Source organism: Balaenoptera musculus, chromosome 10, assembly GCF_009873245.2.
Source record: "Balaenoptera musculus isolate JJ_BM4_2016_0621 chromosome 10, mBalMus1.pri.v3, whole genome shotgun sequence".
NCBI lineage: Eukaryota > Metazoa > Chordata > Mammalia > Artiodactyla > Balaenopteridae > Balaenoptera > Balaenoptera musculus.
This window is the reverse complement of record NC_045794.1, coordinates 78,337,531-78,355,233: the sequence shown is the minus strand read 5'-3', so window position 1 is coordinate 78,355,233 and position 17,703 is coordinate 78,337,531. Positions and strand designations below refer to the sequence as shown.

The following is a 17,703-nucleotide window of genomic DNA, read 5'->3' as shown; positions in this document are numbered from 1 at the left end:
TGTCTCTTCTAGACGCCATATTTCTTGTGGGCAGGGACTCTTCCCTGGAAATAGGGAATACTAAAATGAAAAGATATGTCTTGACTTTTAAGTAGCTTCCAACATAAAGGTGAGCCAGACATGCAAAATTAAAATACACAACACCACAGATCGTTGTTTAGGGGGAAGTGTATTTTTTGCTCAGTGGAATCAGAAGAAGAAAAACATGAGCTTAAAAAAAACCCCAAAAACCAAAAAAAAACAACTCTGGTCCCTACTCCAGGGCCTGGCACATAGAAGATGTCCCGTAAGTGCATGTTGAATAAGAGTAACACAAAAGGAAGCATTTAAGGCAAGCCTCACAACATCTTGCCAAAAATCCATCTTTTATCATAAACATACAGATTAAGTCAACAAGTAGTGGAGATGTCTGTCGCTCATCTCTTGAGGAAAAAGGTTAGTGTGGGAGGGGGTGGAATCAAGTTTCAGCAAGGGAGGGAGGCAGAGCAGCCGCACCTGGAGAGTGGTCTCGTGCGGGCGGGGCGCGCAGGGGGAGGGGCGGAGAGGGGAAGGGGGAGGAGACTCGCGTCCCTGCCCCGCCTTCCCCCCCACCCCAAGGCGGCGGCGGCGGCGGCGGTGGTGGCGTAGGGCGGCCGCGGGGTGTCGGTAGCATCTGCGGCAGCCCGCGCCGCCCCCTGGCCGAGGCTCCCCGCCGGCGAGCCCGAGCACGGCCCGCAGCTCGCGGCGCGGCGGCACGGGGCCCCGGGAAAGTTCCCGGCGCGAGCGCCGAGATGCCGGGCAGCGACACGGCGCTCACCGTGGACCGGACCTACTCCGACCCGGGCCGGCACCGCTGCAAGAGCCGGGTGAGAGGCGCGCGCGGAGTGGCGGTGGGGGCACCCGGCCGAGGGGCGAGGCCGGGTGGGCTTGGGTTCCCGCGGGAACGACGTCGCCCTGCGCGTTTCGCCGCCTCCCTCCCTCTCTTCCCGGCGGCCCCGAGTCCAGGCTTCCCCGCACTGTTCTAGCTGACGGGGTTGGGAAGTGGGGAGTGAGAGCCCGGCCCGCGGTTCCGAGACCCCAGGTCCCCCTCCCGGGCGGGAGCGGCGCAAAGCACCGCCCTCCGCCCTCCTCCGCTCGTCGGTCCCAGCGCGCCCGGGTCTCCCCGACGGCCGGCGCTCCGCCGCCCTCTCTGCCAGGGAGCGCCCGCCGCGCGGTGCGAGACGCGAGGGGATCCCGCCATCGGCGGCACCGTGTTCGCGGAGGACGGCCTCCTTCCCTCTTTGTAAGCTCCGGTGCTGCCGCCGCATCTCCGCAGACGTCGGGGATTTCGGGCTCGGGGCTGGTGGCCGGAGCCCGCGCGCTGCGCGCGGCCGGAGCGCGGAGGGGCGGTGGACCAGCTTCCAGGTTTCCCGCGGCCGCTCCTCCCGGCTCTGCCCCAGTGAAAAGTCATTCTGCGCGCTGCCTCTTCAGAGTTTTTAGCCGTGTGGAGCCGGCGCCCTCTCCATTGTTTGCAGTGTAATTTGCTGTTGCTGATTTTGGCTGTGGGCGAAAATAGCTTTTCAGAGTATGCAGCGGAGACGAGCCGTAAAGTGCTTGAACGTGGAGGGAGGCCTCAGCCTGAGCGCTGGTCCCTCGGGGATACCTTTGCTCTCCTGAGGGGTTTAATCGTCCAGGCTCAACACTTCGCTCTCCCCTTGGCTGATTGAAGTGCCATTTAGAACAGCACCCTCCACCCTGGCATTTGTTCGGGCGGGGGATACCTGGAGGTGTTCTTTGCTCTAACCGCTCACTTGTCCGATCTTAGCCTTTGAGTGCCAGCCTCCCTGCATCAAGTTCACGGAGGTAGGGTCGTGCTCGCATCGGTTAATCAATTTAACAGAATGATTTAACTTTTTTCGGATTAAATATATTTAGTGGAATAATACTTACCTCCTGCATCCAGTTCGCTCTCCCCTCCCCCCAAAGAATTCTCTTAATTTTTGGCACTTTCTTTAAAAGTTCCATAACAGTTTGTCATGAAAATAACTAGAAACTCCATTTGGAAGAAAACATTGATAAAAGATCTTTGGTTACCTACAGTTAGAAGTTTTTGGAGGGATGGCTGCTGGTGAATACAGTGTTAAATGCGAAGAAAGGTGAAGATCTTTTTCTAATGCGTTTGTAATTGGGAGGGCTGGCCCATAATGTTGTAGCTGACAGAAGAAATTTCAGATTTGAAAAAAAATGTGGAAGCTGGGTTTCTCTTGTCACAACTGTGATGATCTTCGCGTAAACAACAGGATTAGTAATCTATGAGGGATGGATGGCTCACTGAGCCCATTTAAGCAATTTGGCAAAACTCACGGAACTTTCCAAAACTCACTCTTTTTACTACTGAGATGGAAAGTGGCAAAGCAGATGTGTAAGTCAGCTGAAGACTTTATCTCTCTTGTATCTGCCATTGTTCCATTTCCACACCCATTTTTTCTGTTAAAGGACCGCAACCTTATGTGAAGGGGGTTTCTTATTTTCTTTAAAATTCTACTGACAGTGTCAAACTACTACATTGTTTTGTTAGCATGGAGATACCCGGTTTTTATATAGACCACGTATTAAAACTGAGTTAGACATTGTATGTACTGAATATTCTAAATTTGCTTATTGGGCAAATGAAATCTGGTGAGGACTGGAAGAAATTGAATCAAAGAAGGCTAGAGCTTCAGTGGACCGTGGTCACAAGTTCTACAGCACTGACGACGCTGAGATCCCTGTTTAAACTTCTTGACTGTCTGCTTTTAGGGTTTTTATTGTTGAGACAGTGGGGAATAGAAAGAATGAGTGGCCTTTTTGAAAACTCCTAAGAGCCTTTCTCAAGTGGGGCTGATGTAATTTTGATCTGTCCTGAAGGCAGCAATAAGTCTGCTGTAATGAAGGAAAGGCAGCAGTAATTTTCCTGTGCAGAAGGTAGCCCATTAGACGATTCTAATTCCTGTTTTGTGGAACTCACTTAGATGTAGCTCTAAAGATTTATTTTCTTTACACTCAGAATGTATATAATGCCGAGGGAAAACATCAAGTGGCACTAAGTTTTAATTTCTTGATGTCACCTTCTCGACTTAGCAATAAACCATCTAGTACAGGATTTTAAAAGAACTTTTTTGTGGACTCCTTTGGTAAGTGAGCTCCCCTAAAAACACTATAATGAGAACTGGAGGTGCATGTGAAGAGCTGATTAACTTTCGGAGATATGCAGATTCCTCCCAGGCAGGGGCTAAGACGCTATGAGATCAAGTTCTTGGTTACCAAATGGTCATTTTTTGAGTTCAAAATTGATACTTTGTTGAGAAAACAGGGAACATACTCATCTCTCTTTCTGAGCTTGTTTAAGCCTTTGAGACTGGAATAATAATGAGGCAGTGTACTATTTTAACAGTGTACAAGTCTATTTTTACAGCCAGGTGGATTAACCTAAATTTTTCCCCCCTCAGTGAAAATTTAATATAACTGATGAATTCTGTGATTGTCTCTAAGCTGACAAGTCAGGATCATTCACATTTTTAAACTTCATCTGGGTAAAACTCAGAAATGGTACATGTTAAAACTCAATGCACGTAATATCCCTCTGCTTTAAAATAAAGAGCATCTGTAATTAGATTCCTGCTTTTTTTTATGCCCTAGATAGTTAAAGCCTATTATCTTTTTATTTATTTATATTTTTTAAATATTTATTTATTTATTTATTTGGCTGCGCTGGGTCTTAGTTGCCGCACACAGGATCTTTAGTTGCGGCATGCGAACTCTTTGTTGCGGCATGTGGGATCTAGTTCCCTGACCAGGGATCAAACCCAGGCCCCCTGCTTTGGGAGCATGGAGTCTTAGCCACTGGACTACCAGGGAAGTCCCCTATTATCTTTTTAAGAATATAGGCAGTCTGCTTTCTAGACAGCAACTGGTTTTTATTAATCAGTTATATCTGAATCAAATTTTTGTTAGTCCTGATTTTAAATGTCCTAAAGTACTATCTTCAGCCACTTGGGTATAGTGGTGAACAGCTGTGGCTCTGGGAGCAGAAGACTTGGGTCGTATTCTGGCTCTTCACACTTCCCAGCTGGGTGACTGCTGGGGCAGGGTCTCACCTTTCTGAGCCTCCAGTTCCCCATCTATAAAAGGTGATAATAATCCCTACTTTTGGGAGTGATTATGAGTCTTCAATAAGAGAATTTGTAAAAACAATGGGTTTAAGCCATTAATACTCAAGTATTAGCTGTTTTTCTCCATATATGTAAGGTGGATAATTTTTTTTTTCTTGCTCTGTTGATACCACTAATCAGAACTGCTAGTTGTCCTGAGTGCCTGCCTTCCCCCCATCTCTAGTCTGTCAGCCATGCCACTGGATCTTTGACATTTCTCTGGAATCGGTTCCTTCCATGTTCCCCAGTCATCCCACCTTAGTTTAGCCACTTAAGACCTCAGGAAGAGATAACTGGTACGTTAGCTTCCTCTTTGGTCTCTGATGTCATCAACCTCTGTTCCGTCTAGCCTGCAAGGACCAGACTGTTCTGTCTACAGACCCACTTTCATTCGGCTAGCCCGCAGAAGACAGGCTCTGTGCTAGTACTGCTGCTTCCTAACCATGTCACCTTGGACCTTATAGTCATCCTAAGTCTTAGTTTCCTCTTCCACACCATAGAGGTGTTGTGAGTAACAAATGAGTAATGTCTAAAAATGTCAGGTCCACAGTGAGAACTCAATAGATAGTGGCCAGTTTTTGTTATTACTATATAAGACATATTCATAAGCTTGGAAATGGAAAGACTCTAATTTTGTGAATAATATAGAGACTTTTCTGGCACTTTTAGCATTTGGTGCCTCCCTCCATTGCACGTTCCTCATCAATTGATTGTTTACATGTTTATAAACTATAGACACTGGCACTTTGAGAGCAAGAAGTTTCATTCAGCAAATATTTGTGAGCACCTTCTCTGTGCTAGCTGTAGGCATCAGGAATATAAGGGTGAATGAAACAGTCTGGCCCCTCTGGAAACTTAATATCCAGTGAGTGTATCTTATTTATACTTGTGGCCCCAGGAAATACCACTTCTCTTTTACAGGAAGAAGTGATGATAGTAAGTAGTCTCTAGCATCTGAAGTAAAACCTGTGTTGGGCATGGTTGCCACCTGTAGTACATCTTTATACATTCTGAGGTTTGGAAATAGATCCAGAATTGCACGATGAGTAATGGCCAGAGGTAATCAGGAAGAAAAGGATGTCAGATCCCTTCTCACCATGGAAATGGTTGGGCAGTGATGTAGTAAGTTGATGATCGCATGCTTACTCCCTGGGCAGGAACCAGAGTGAGTGGAAACTGACTTCTGTTGTAGGTGACACTGACCTGGTGAAGTGGTAAACTGAGTAAGTGGTGTGTGAGTACACTTTTAATCAGTGATTTGTTTTATTCTAAAGAGTTAATTAAAGGGACGGTGAATAGATGAATGTCCGAGTCAGAATTTTCTTAAGTGCAGCATGAATGATTGATGCAGTGTGTGTTTTTTGAGCGATGCTTTGCTGCAGTCTCACCGGTTCTCCCTTTAGATTGGAGCGTGCTGCGATCCACCAGCATGCTTGCTTGTCACATCCACTGTAGACCACCAAAACAGCTGCTACCAAGTTGGATCGCAGGACTTCTTTGCTTCAGATCCACCGCCTGGATTTCCAGGGCTGCTCTTAAGGTCAGAAATCAGCTTCATCTTTCTAGGTGGATATTGCCCAAGTCTTAACTTAGGAGAGGCTGTAGCTTTCAGCCCTGCTGTTTCTTAACTGTGTTTTCATGTTTTCAGCAGAGAGAGGGCTGGTGAGAGAGAAGAGAACCATGAATCACTGTACTGTGAATCAGAATGAGGACTTTACATTCCTCAGAAAAGGAACATCATAGTTGTGCATGATCTGTGCATAATCCAGCTGCTTCCATGACTTGGGGGAGGGGGATGCTACTTGAAGGAGAATGTAGTGTGTGTGTTATTATTCCTCTGTAAGAAGGCAAAAAGTACGTAAATGAAAAGAAGAATGCAGCAATGGTGATAATAGCCAACGTGTACCAATTCCTTACTATATGCCAGGCACAATATTAAGCACTTCAACTGCACTACCTCCTTAGTCCTCACAATATCCTATTTATAGTTCCATTTTACGGATGAGGAAGTTAAGGCCCAGATGGGTTAAGTAATTTGTCCAAGGCCCTGTGGCTATTAGGAAATGGTGGAACCAGGGTTTGATGAACCCAGATCTAATAACAGAGCTGGCATTTTAACCACTTCCCAATCTTGTGCTTTTGAGCTGAGTATTGGAGAGCAGCTCAGTCTTATTTTATTTTATTTTATTTTTTTGTCTGCGTTGGGTCTTCATTGCTGCATGTGGGCTTTCTCTATTTGCGGCGAGCTGGGGCTACTCTTCTCACTGCGGTGGCTTCTCTTGTTGCGGAGCATAGGCTCTAGGTGCGCGGGCTTCAGTAGTTGCAGCACATGGGCAAAGCAGTTGGGGCACACGGGCCCTGGAGCGCAGGCTTAGTAGTTGTGGCACACAGGCTCAGTTGCTCCGCAGCATGTGGGGTCTTCCCGGACCAGGGATCAGACCCGTGTCCCCTGCGTTGGCAGGTGGACTCCTAACCACTGCGCCACCAGGGACGTCCGAGCAGTTCAGTCCTCATAAACCTGCTGAGTGCTTGGGGATGGATTGCTCAACTTCCACAGGGTGCCCAGCCAAAATTGTGCGCTCGGGATTCTTAGGACACAGCACTTTGCCAGTGCTTTGCAGATAGTTGTATGTTCCCAGTAAGCATTTGGAGAATGCACGATTTATGAACTTTTTATAATGCCTAAGATGTAAGAATTTTGACAGTAGTTGGGGACATCTTCAAGGCTGTTAAATAAGTTTATGATTTAAAGACATTGTCAAGGAATCTTCTACCTGGTATTTGGTCTCTGGAGGATGAGCGGTTGAAGTACACAACGAGGGTCGTTCCTCCTTGTGACAATTGAGTCACGTTCTGGCCTCACAGGATTTCCCTGTAGGATTTGAACTTCACTGAGCTGAAGGCATGCGCTTCTCATACCTAAGGCAGAGGGTTGGTAAGTTAGACTCAAAGGTTTCACCATGTTAGAACTGAAGGAGAATTCAGACATTAACTCCAGACCATTTCACTTGCAGAAGTAGAAAAGTGACATCCAGCCAGACTGTAACCAGCGAAACTATGTAACTAATACAGACTGATTAGGACTAACCATTATACCAGCTTCTCTCTTAGAAGAGAATTTCTTTAAAGAAAACTGCTTAAAACATTTTTAAATACCAAGTTAATTGCTAAGTTACGTGTGATAAACATCTCAAAATTGAACTCGGGTGAAATGGGAATTTTTAACTATTTTCAGTAGAGAATTAATTGATGAACAGATTTAAAATTTTGTGATTTTTAGGTGAAAAAGGCTGAATTTGAATGGTTTAGTGTTGGGCCATTATCCTTCTGAATTTATTTCCAGACTTTTGGTGGGGCTGGAGTGAAGAGGAAGGGTAACAATTCATATATCAAAGTACTTAGCTGCACTGGATCTGCTGCCACTTTTTAAAAATTATCTTTTCTGAGGTCACTTTTATTGTCATTTTTTTTTTTCAAAATAAAGTTTTGAGAAGTGAGTTCATCTTTGTCTGACCTTCTACCTGTTGGGTAAGGGTACTGGGAAAAAACATATACCAGATGCAGAAGTCTTGGAATATATCATATACGGACTCCACTTAGAATTCAACCCCAGTCTTCTGTCACCTCTGAAGCTCTCCGTTCCTGTGAGTCTCTTTTGAGAGCATCTTCCAGCACCAAGTGGCTTTGGTATATATAATTTCCATATAACAGAGCCTGTAAACACAAACCGAAAACGTCATCTGGTTCTTAGCCGAAGAAATAGTCATGTGCTGCAACCCCGGGGGAAGACAGGGATGGGGTCCATCGGCCTTTTGAGAGACGGCACGTCCAGTGCCCATCCCCAGGGACATGCCTCCCTGAGTGAAAGTGTGTGTGGTTCCTGTCTTACATGCTGACTTGAGAGCCCAACCCAGGTGTGGCTTTACCCTGGAGTACCCAGGTGTTCCACAGGCACCTTGAAGTCTGTGTGTCAGACTTAACTCGTTCTCTCAAATCCCCCCCAATTCCTGATGAATACTTTTCCCATACAGCCAGCCCCCAAGCTGGATGCATGGGAAGACCCTCAATCAGCCCCCCTCGTCCACCACATCCAGTGGTTTACTTCTTAAATTTTCTCAACCACTTTTTCCTTTTTATCCCCAACCTCACTTACGCAGTTTAGTTCTAGATTTGAGGGCTGGAGTGAAGGGTTCGGAGTCTGGACTTTGGAGTCAAGCTGGAATGTCAGCTTCTCCACCTACCAGCTGTGTGAATGACTGTGAGAAGTGGCGTTGGGAAACCCATCACAGCGTTTGTTGTTCTGACATTGAGTCATTCTTTGTCTACCGCAGAGTTCCCCAAACTTCACTCATTCCCACGCCTCCTACAAAGAGCTTTGGGCCACCTGTACCCTTATTTACTTAATATTTCTAAATCAATTCACTCCTTAAAATTTTATTTTTAAAGTATCCATATAACTACTCTAGCTGAATACTGTCTGGGCCTCTGAGGCCTGCAGCACCAGATGAAAAAGATTAGCAAACGCGGGAGCTTTGTTAGGGAGCTGTTAGTGCAGAACAAGACTTTCTCCTGGACTGAAGCAGCTGTGTTGGATTGAGGACTGTTTTCAAGGGACTGACTCGCTCCTGGTGATTCTGTGTGTTTAACGCTTTCATTTTTGTCCTAAAATGATTCAGAATCATTGAGGAAAACACTGGTGTTAATGTATCGTCTCCCTTCCTTGATGAAACAGTTCTTTTAGACCATTGGCCTAGAAAATGCTTAGAAATATATTTTTTTTCTTCTCATGGATTGTGAAAATTTGAATAATTGAATGTTTTGGGATGAACAAAAGTGCACCCTGTTGAGTTGAAGGCAGTCTTGTCTGGGTAGGGATACTTGGGAGAGGTTGGGAAAACAAGAGTTGTGTTCCAGGCTCTGTTTCTAGTCTTCCTTCGAGAAGCCGAGGAGAGGGAAGGCCTGAGGCTAAAGAATGGATCATCCAGAAGATATGGATTCTTTGGGAATTTCAGGCAAGGACAGAAAGTGGGTGGAGAAGAAATTTAAGCTCTGTGTTTTTCTGAAGTAAAGTTGAATCTAATTAAGCTGTATCTGTAGGCTTGTTGTAATGTAAGGAAACTAAATGATGCCTTGAGCTGCAGCCTTTCTCAGAAAATGTGATGTAAGCACTTGTCCAGAAATAAAGTCTGCCCTTAGTGAAAGCTACGCTTCAGCACCTCGGTATATTTACTCATGTGTGTGCAAGTGTATGTTGGGACCGAAAGTCCCTCTTTTTCTGTCTTTGTAAAGATGTTGTCATAATCCAGAAGGCTTGGAACTCGGCTTCAGTGGTGTACTATTTTAATCTCACTAATTGGAACAGGTGGCCTCGATTTGAGACTGAATCACTAGTTGGCATAGATTTTAATTTATCTGAAAATATGAGGCCCATTCAGTAAGAGCTGTTCAGGATGTGCATTGGCATCAGGCAAAGTGCTCGAAAACTTCAACCATTAAAAGCACAGAAGACAGAGAGGAGGGTTGAAGAAATATAGTTGAATAGTTTGCTGCTTTGACTCCATTCTTAAATATTGGGTGAAGAGCTATAAAGGAACGTGGTTAAGGAAAGCATGTCTAGATACTTGAGACGTCTACTTGTAAATATTTCCCCAAGTGAGGGAAATGTCTTATGTACATCCTTTGAATCCACCCCACAAGATGACATGTTTCAAGAGGACTTCATGCTGTCCTCCTGGCTCTGTAGGTCTTAGCACGTCGACAGGCGTGAGGTGAAGGGGTGTGCCTGGGTGACTCAGCTTACCGCAAGTGCTCAAGTTTTGAGATACCATAAGACACCTCTCATGAAATCACGCATGGTCTCCTGATCATGAGCTTCTCTAGCTGGACCACTGCTTTATTTTTAGAGTAACTGTATGCTTTGCATAGTGTCTTGTCAATATCTTGCTTTAAATCCTTCAGCAGGACAGAATCCCAGCTTCTTACCCTGACACCAGAGCCTCTTCATCTGACCTTTGTCTTTCACCCTCTCTCTGCCCTTGAGCTCTGGTCTCCTTTCTTTGTGGGCTCCCATGCCTCCCCTTTCTGCCTGTGGGCACTTGCTTCATCCTCTCACATGGGGATGGTTATGTTCTTTTTATCCAGACATGGAGCCTGGTACATAGTTGGGGCTTGTAAATACTGACCAAATGAGTGGATGTGGGTATGCTGTACAGGACTTCAGAAGCTGGAAAGTGTATTCTACTCTTGATCCGTATCAATGCACATTAATCGACCTTGTTATTATTGCTGTATAGGATTCCACTATATGGGTATTCCATAATTTATTTAACCATTTACTTATTAAAGGATACTTGTATTACTTCCAATCTTTGATTATTATAGGCACCTCATTGACTGCCCTTGGGCATGCTTCTTTTCCCACATGTGAAGAATATGTTAATAGGCTAAATTCTTAAATGTGGGATTGTTCATCAAAGGGTGTGTGCATTTTAAATCATGATATTGTGAAATTGAACACCGCACCTGTGCAGCAGAGAGCGAAACTGATACAGTTTATGTAACCGTCAGTGTATGAACATGCCTCAGCTCACATCTTTCCGACACACAGTGTATTATTATCTAGTTTGTTGATCCTCAACAATCTGGTAGGTGAAAACTGGTACCTCATTTTAATTTATATTTTTCCTGATACGAATGAGGTTGATGGTATTTTTAAATTTTTATTTTGCAATAATTACAGACCCACAGGAAGTTGCAAAAAAATAGTACAGAAATGTCCGTGTACCACCCCTCTACCCAACCTAGATTCTCCCAAGGGTTACATCTTATGTAATTATAGTACAATGTGTTAATCATATTTTCACACACTTAAAAAACATTTGTCTTTATTGTGAACTACCTGTTTATATATTCTGGCCATTTATCTATTGGGTTTTTCCTCTCTTAATTTGATTTGTAGAAGTTTTTTACTTATTAAATAGGTTGTTTGCACATACATTTTTTCCGGTTTGTCATTTCTGACTGTTAATTTTCTACTGTCGCATAACAAATTACTACAAATCTAGCAACTTAAAACAACACCCATTTATCATCTCACGGTTTCCATGGGCCAAGAGTCCAGACCCAGCTTACCTGCATCCTCTGCTCAGTTTCATCAGCCTAAAATCAAGGTGTCAGCCAGGACCACAGTCTTGTCTGAGGCTTGGAATACTTTTCCAAGCTCACTGGTTGTTTACCCAGTTAAGTTCCTTGCAGCTGTAGGACTGAGGCCCTCAGCCCCCGGAGGCTGCGTACTATTCCCTGCCATGTGGCCCTCTCCACAACATGGTAGGCTGTTTCTTCAAGGCCAATAGGAGAGCGTCTCTGCTGCATTACCTCTAGACAAGGGCTCTTTTAGAGGGCTCACCTGATAGGCCAGGCCCACTCAGTTATTCCATCTTTTGATGAACTAAAGTCAACTGATTAGGAACCTTAATTAAATCTGCAAAATTCTTTCACCCTTGCCATATAATGTAACCTAATTATGGGAGTAAAATCCCGTCATATTCACACGTCTTGCTCATATACAAGGAGAGGTTATCTGACAGGGTGTATACACCAGTGGGTAGGAATCTTGGGGGCTCTCTTAGAATTCTGCCTTCCACACTGATTTAATGACATGTTGTGTGTGTATAGAGCTAGCATATACCAAACACCAGATAAATATTAACCAGACTTTGCCATGAAGAAATTAAAAAATTTTTAGGGCTTACAGGTTTGTGTCATTCTTAGAATGGCCTTCCAGATTTTAAGAGTCTTTAAAAAACCAAAATACCATGTTTTTTAAATACGTTTTATGATTTTTGTTTTTATGTATTTTAATCTTGATCCAGTTAGAATTTGATTCTCTTTAAGATGTCTACACATAAATGACATAGTTATCCCTGCACCATTTTTTGCATAGTTACTTCTCTTTAAAAATACACTGCTGTCCATATGTATAGTTTCATTTTTATAAATTTCTTTCTCCTGTTTTAAAAGTATTGAATCAAAGGTTATAATTTTGGTTCATTTATTCTGGGTTGATATCCCCCCTCCCTCCCACACCCCCATCCAGGATTTGAAATGAGCATTTTGAGAACTGTAGCTCATGCATTTAGAAACTTTCAACAGGCATGATTCCAGTATCACCTACCGTAAGGAAAGACCAAAAGGTAAAGGAGAAGAGATGGTAAAGTTTGTCATTTTAAAAAAAAATCTGCTTTCAATTCTTTTGAAGTAGATGTTACCTCTCAACAAGTTCTACATATGCTTTACAGTATAAAGAATATGTACTGTTGTTTCCTGAACCCTCTGCGCTGCCTTAATCATTGTGGTCCAGCATCCTAGCTCTGGAGATGAAAGGGCAGGAATGACTTTCAGCAGACTGCTTTCAAGCTTGTGGTCCTCTCACTTAGTAAGCATGTATAGCACCCTTATGCTGTCCTCGGTACTAGGAATTTAAGTTGGTTTATGACTCATGTTAAAATAAATAAAACAAGATTTCATGTTTGTAGGTAATAAGCTGTTGCTTTGTTTGGCTTAATTATCCTTATTTGTAGGTTACTCCTGTGGCTTGCTAAATATCAGTAGATATTTAGGGGTTGTTCTATGCACCTAAGTTAATTATTGAGAGGTTCACATGGCTTATAATCCCTGTGTCTGACACAGAGGGAGGTTGAAACTGTTGGTTGTGCCCCGAAATGAACACTTAACATTTCATCAGCTGACCCAAGAGCATATTAATGGTGGAATGAGTATGCTTTTATTACGTGTATTTTCATTTTGGAAAGGCACTGTGCTTGTCAAAACCTCCTGACTTAAGCAAATTATCAAGTAATATTTGTTGTACAAAGCCAGCCAAAATTTACCTCATGTGCTGAGCATTTTAGAGGTACTCACTGAATTGGCATCTGTTGGCTATGTGGGCACCAAAATTAAAGTGAGAGTCTTCTTTCATTCAGGTGGCTCATTTATGTCCTGTTACAACCTGGGGAGCCATGAGGGCTCTTGTTTACACCAAATCATTTTCTGTTTCTAATATTCTGAAGTGTTCCTACTGTTTGGGTAGGTGGGAACATTAAGTTCTGTCGAGAAATTTGACTAGCACTCTGGTCATTTAAAATGGTCTAATAGCAAGAAAGTTTTTTAAGTCCTCAGGGCTCAAATTAAGCCCTTATTTTAAAAAAATATTTATTTGTTTATTTGGTTGCGCTGGGTCTTAGTTGTGGCAGATGGGCTCCTTAGTTGTGGCAGGCGGGCTCCTTAGTTGCAGCTCATCAGCTGCTTAGTTGCAGCATGCATGTGGGATCTAGTTCCCTGACCAGGGATTGAACCTGGGCCCCCTGCATTGGGAGTGCAGAGTCTTAACCACTGCGCTACCAGAGAAGTCCCTAAGCTCTTATTTTTAAAGAAACAGTTAAAAGGAGAGCTCTTCAGCCTTGTGCTGTTTAAGGATGGTTTTGCGAACTGAGCCCACCATTCCAACAGACATATTTTGAAACTCTTCTTTGGGCGAATAAGAGATGAATGAAATAATCTTGTATTTATGTGGCTTCCTTTAAATTAACGTTGATGCCTTCTCAGCCTTCATTTTTGAAATAATTTGTTGCAAATTTGGGGTGATTTTGGGCTTCCCTGGTGGCGCAATGGTTGAGAATCTGCCTGCTAATGCAGGGGACACGGGTTCAAGCCCTGGTCTGGGAAGATCCCACATGCTGCAGAGCAACTAGGCCCGTGAGCCACAACTACTGAGGCTGCGCGTCTGGAGCCTGTGCTCCGCAACAAGAGAGGCCACGATAGTGAGAGGCACGCGCACCGCGATGAAGAGTGGCCCCCGCTTGCCGCAACTAGAGAAAGCCCTCGCGCAGAAACGAAGACCCAACACAGCCAAAAATAAATTAATTAATTAATTAAAAAAAAAAATTTGGGGTGATTTTAATGGTAACAGATTTGCTAAGTAAGAATAATACATATACTGTTGAAAGAGATACTAAATCTGTATACAAAGATTATTTTATGTTTTCTGATACTTTGGACATTTCAGAAATCACAATTACTTTGTTAGTAAATTCTTTAAAATAATTGCTCCTTAGTTTATTTGTACAGTAGCCTCAAATGAGCCTGGATGTTTTTCTAGGGCCGCTAGCTTATTAAACTCTCAGTGGATTTTAATTTTCTTAAGTTTATGCTTGCTTTGGCTGTTAAATTTAATTTAAGGTTGAAGTTAATGTCCTATGGAAGTAAATGCAGTGACATCAGATTCCAAAATTATAAGGTAATGAAATGGCCCATCAGAAACAGCAACTTACACCATATTTTAAAAGTAAACCAGATTCACAGAGGGGAGAATGTTCTGAGCATGCGGAAAACCTGTATCAAATCATTAACCAAAGTTCTGGTTAAATAGTAGACAACTTTATTTTTAATTATGAAATGCTTCAGATATGGAGAAGACCTTTTTTAAAGTGTGGTACTCATAGACCTACCTCTTAGATGTAACAGATGTTAACATTTTGCCATGTTTACACCAGATTTCTGTCACTTGTTTTTAAGAGATAAATGGTCCCAGATACAATATCTGGACGTCTTCTCCCTTCCTACTTCCTCAGAGGTCTCTGTAACCTGAATTTGTTGTGTTTCATTCCTTTGTATGTTTTTATACATTGGGAGAATCCGTAAGCAATGTATAGTTTGTATTTTGGATTAAATATTTATATAAATGGAATCTGTTTGTAACTGGTTATTTTTTCCAACATGGTGTTTATACATTTATTCAACTTCATTTCCATTTTTTACTGCTGTACATTATTTCAGTATATGAGTAAACTAGAATCTGTTTATAGCCATTCTCCTAATGGTGGGCAGGCAGGTTGCTTCTGAGAAGGTCTGTATACTTGTGGGAGGGTTTCTGTAGGAAAGATACTTAGAAGTGACATTCCTGGGGCAGAGGAAAAAGAATATCTTCAACCTTACCATCTATTCTTAAGTAGCTTTGTCAAGTAATTGTACTTACAGGAGTGATTTCTTAAAGTCATGTTTTAATATTTGTCATAGAAAATTTTCATAATGATGTTAGATTTTATGTAGATGTTGAACAGTATTTGTTTAAAGTTTGTATGCATTTTAATTTTTTCTGAAAGCAGATATAAAGTTATTTCGAGTTGGCTAGTAGGCAGTTTTTTGGACCACGTAAAGAACTTAAGCATCTATACTCTCGTTAATGTCTATCAAAGCTCTTGTTTTATAATTAAAGCCATCAGTTTATGGAAGTATATTCATTGACATGTCAAGACGTCGTGCTTTTATGTTGATTGAAAAAGTTTTCAAAATATGTGCACAGAAGATACCATTTTTGTTTGTAAAGTGGCACATACAAGTAGAACATGAATAAAGCTAGCAGAAGTGAGTAGTTCTGCTGGCAGTGTGACAAGGGCTTACATGGGTTACGATAATTTTTACAACAGTAGCAAAAAGTAGGTACAGTTATCCTCGTTTTATGGATGAAGAACTGAGGCTCAAACAGGGGTAAATAACTCAAGCATGATCATACCAGTAAGAAACGGAGAGGCTGGAACTTGAACCCAGATTGGTCTGCATTCCTGAGCCTTTGCCTCTAACCATTAGGCAGAACTGCAACAACCGCTGAAAGGATAGTGACATAGAAACCCAAATATAGACACTGGTTACCTCTGGGTAAGTAGAGCGTTGGGTGCTTTATTTTTGTTCCACTGGCTTTTTGGTATTTTCATAGCTTTTCTAAAACAAACATTGTTTTGCAGTTAAATCTAGCTAAATGATGAGCAGCCTTTGTCCTGAAAAGGAGAAGATAAATCACAGTAATGCTATAACTTTCTCATTTACTCTTTGTTTTGCCCCAGGTCTGGGGAAGGGTCAGTGGTCAAGAGTTGTGACCCCAGTGACAGAACCAGTAGCAGCGCTGCATTGTAGGTCCCAAGCTGCACACCCTAGAGCATGGATGTAGAATTCCCTGGCTTTCTTCTTAGGCAGGGATGATTTGAAGCAGGATGTGTTCTAACTTGAGATCTCCGTAGAAAATATAAGGAGAGGCTGCCTTATTTCAGTGCCGCCTTCATTGTCCTAAGTGCTTCACTGGGTGCTTAGCGCTGGGCTGGGCCCTAAGACCGGTCAGACGTGGGCACTGCCCTGGAGGCGCTCAGGCTCAGGAGGACAGACTTGCACACAGAAAATGGCAGTGCTCCAGGGAGCCCTGACCTCACATGGGCCCTTCTGGAAAGAATTGACCCAGAGTCCACCCTGAGAGGCTCTAGATGGGAAGGAGTAGGTGTCCACTGTTAAGGCTTCCTGGCCCACCTCCCTTCATGCTCCCACTCTCCTGCATGAGTGTCTCCTGATAGATGTTTGTAGGACGTGATTGGGAGAGAAGGACAGGTGGTACCCATTTTTGAGGTTTTGGTTCACCTCTGATTAGCCCTTTGATGATGTGCCTTGTATATGAGTATATGTGTGTGTATGTATCGTTGCATCCTCGTGCAAAGGAAATACTAAACCCTGGGCATCACAGATAGGTCCTTTGATTTGACTCAGAGGTAAGAAGGATGCTGCCGAAAAGGGAGGAACAGAGATGTTCATTGTCATGGCAACCAGCAGGTTTTTATAGTGGAACACTGCCTTTGTAACCCAAACCAGACACCCTTTTCCTAACTACAGGAAACAGACTGATGCAAACTCCAGAAATTATAGTACCATCTCTCAGTGAGGTTTTGTTTGCTTTTTGGAAACTGTCTTGCAGTGGTTTGGGTTCCTTTGTAGAATTTCACTTACGAAAGGCACCCTTTAAATGCCTTCGAATTTTATGAAGTCAGTACTTAGGGCTTTCGCATTATTATTACACATCACCCTCATTTCCACCCCCACCTCACCCCAGTTTAATCTACATGGCCAGGATTTTTACTGATACGAGGGATTAGCCTGAGGTTGCATTTGGAGTTTGGGAGACGTTATACACTCTGTGGCACGAGCTCCTCCCTGATGAAAAGTGTACCCTCTCCCTCCCCTTGAATGCGTTTGCTGTTTGACCTTGTGCGATCTTTTTGTGCTTGGGTCTTCACCATCCATCCCTCTCTAGACTCAGCAGACACCGAGATGCTTAGAACATCTCACTCCTGCAGTCACTCTGTAGGCAGGTTGAGAGTCCACCCTTTGCTGTCTGAGAACTCCTGGAGCACTGAACCCTTATGGTTTTCTTTCGGTAGCTTTGGTGAGGTTTCCTAAACCTGGGGTACAAAAGGCCAGTGTAAGAAGAGAGCCCTTCTGCAAACAGGTGGAGCTTAACTTGGGAGAATAAGGACCTCCTTGAGTGGCCAGGCAGAGTTTTTTGTTTTTTAGCACTTTGGGAGAAGGCAGAAACATAGGCTACCCTTTACTTCCCCTAACTTCTTGGTCTGAGGTGTCCCCTTCACCCAGGACCACACCTTGAGATCGAGAGCCCTGATGGGCTCCCTTGGATAGTAGCATCCAGGTGGGTAGTGTCTGCGTCTCCTCAGCACGTGCCAGG

General features: G+C 43.4%; 1 protein-coding gene across 4 annotated transcripts in view; it reads left to right on the top strand.

Moving 5' to 3' along the window:
* Positions 1–17,703, top strand: part of TMCC3 (transmembrane and coiled-coil domain family 3) — a 305,666-nt gene that overhangs the window by 197,887 nt on the left and 90,076 nt on the right. The window contains exon 1 of one of the 4 annotated variants that reach the window (XM_036864839.1): positions 436–845. The exons of 1 other annotated variant lie outside the window; for it this stretch is intronic. In XM_036864839.1, coding sequence (XP_036720734.1) covers positions 771–845 — 75 coding nt within the window. In that variant the 5' untranslated portion in view covers positions 436–770. Of the gene's footprint in view, positions 1–435; positions 1,262–1,602; positions 1,822–17,703 lie in introns of those variants that run through there. 2 more of the 4 variants (XM_036864840.1, XM_036864844.1) reach the window with 2 other exon arrangements.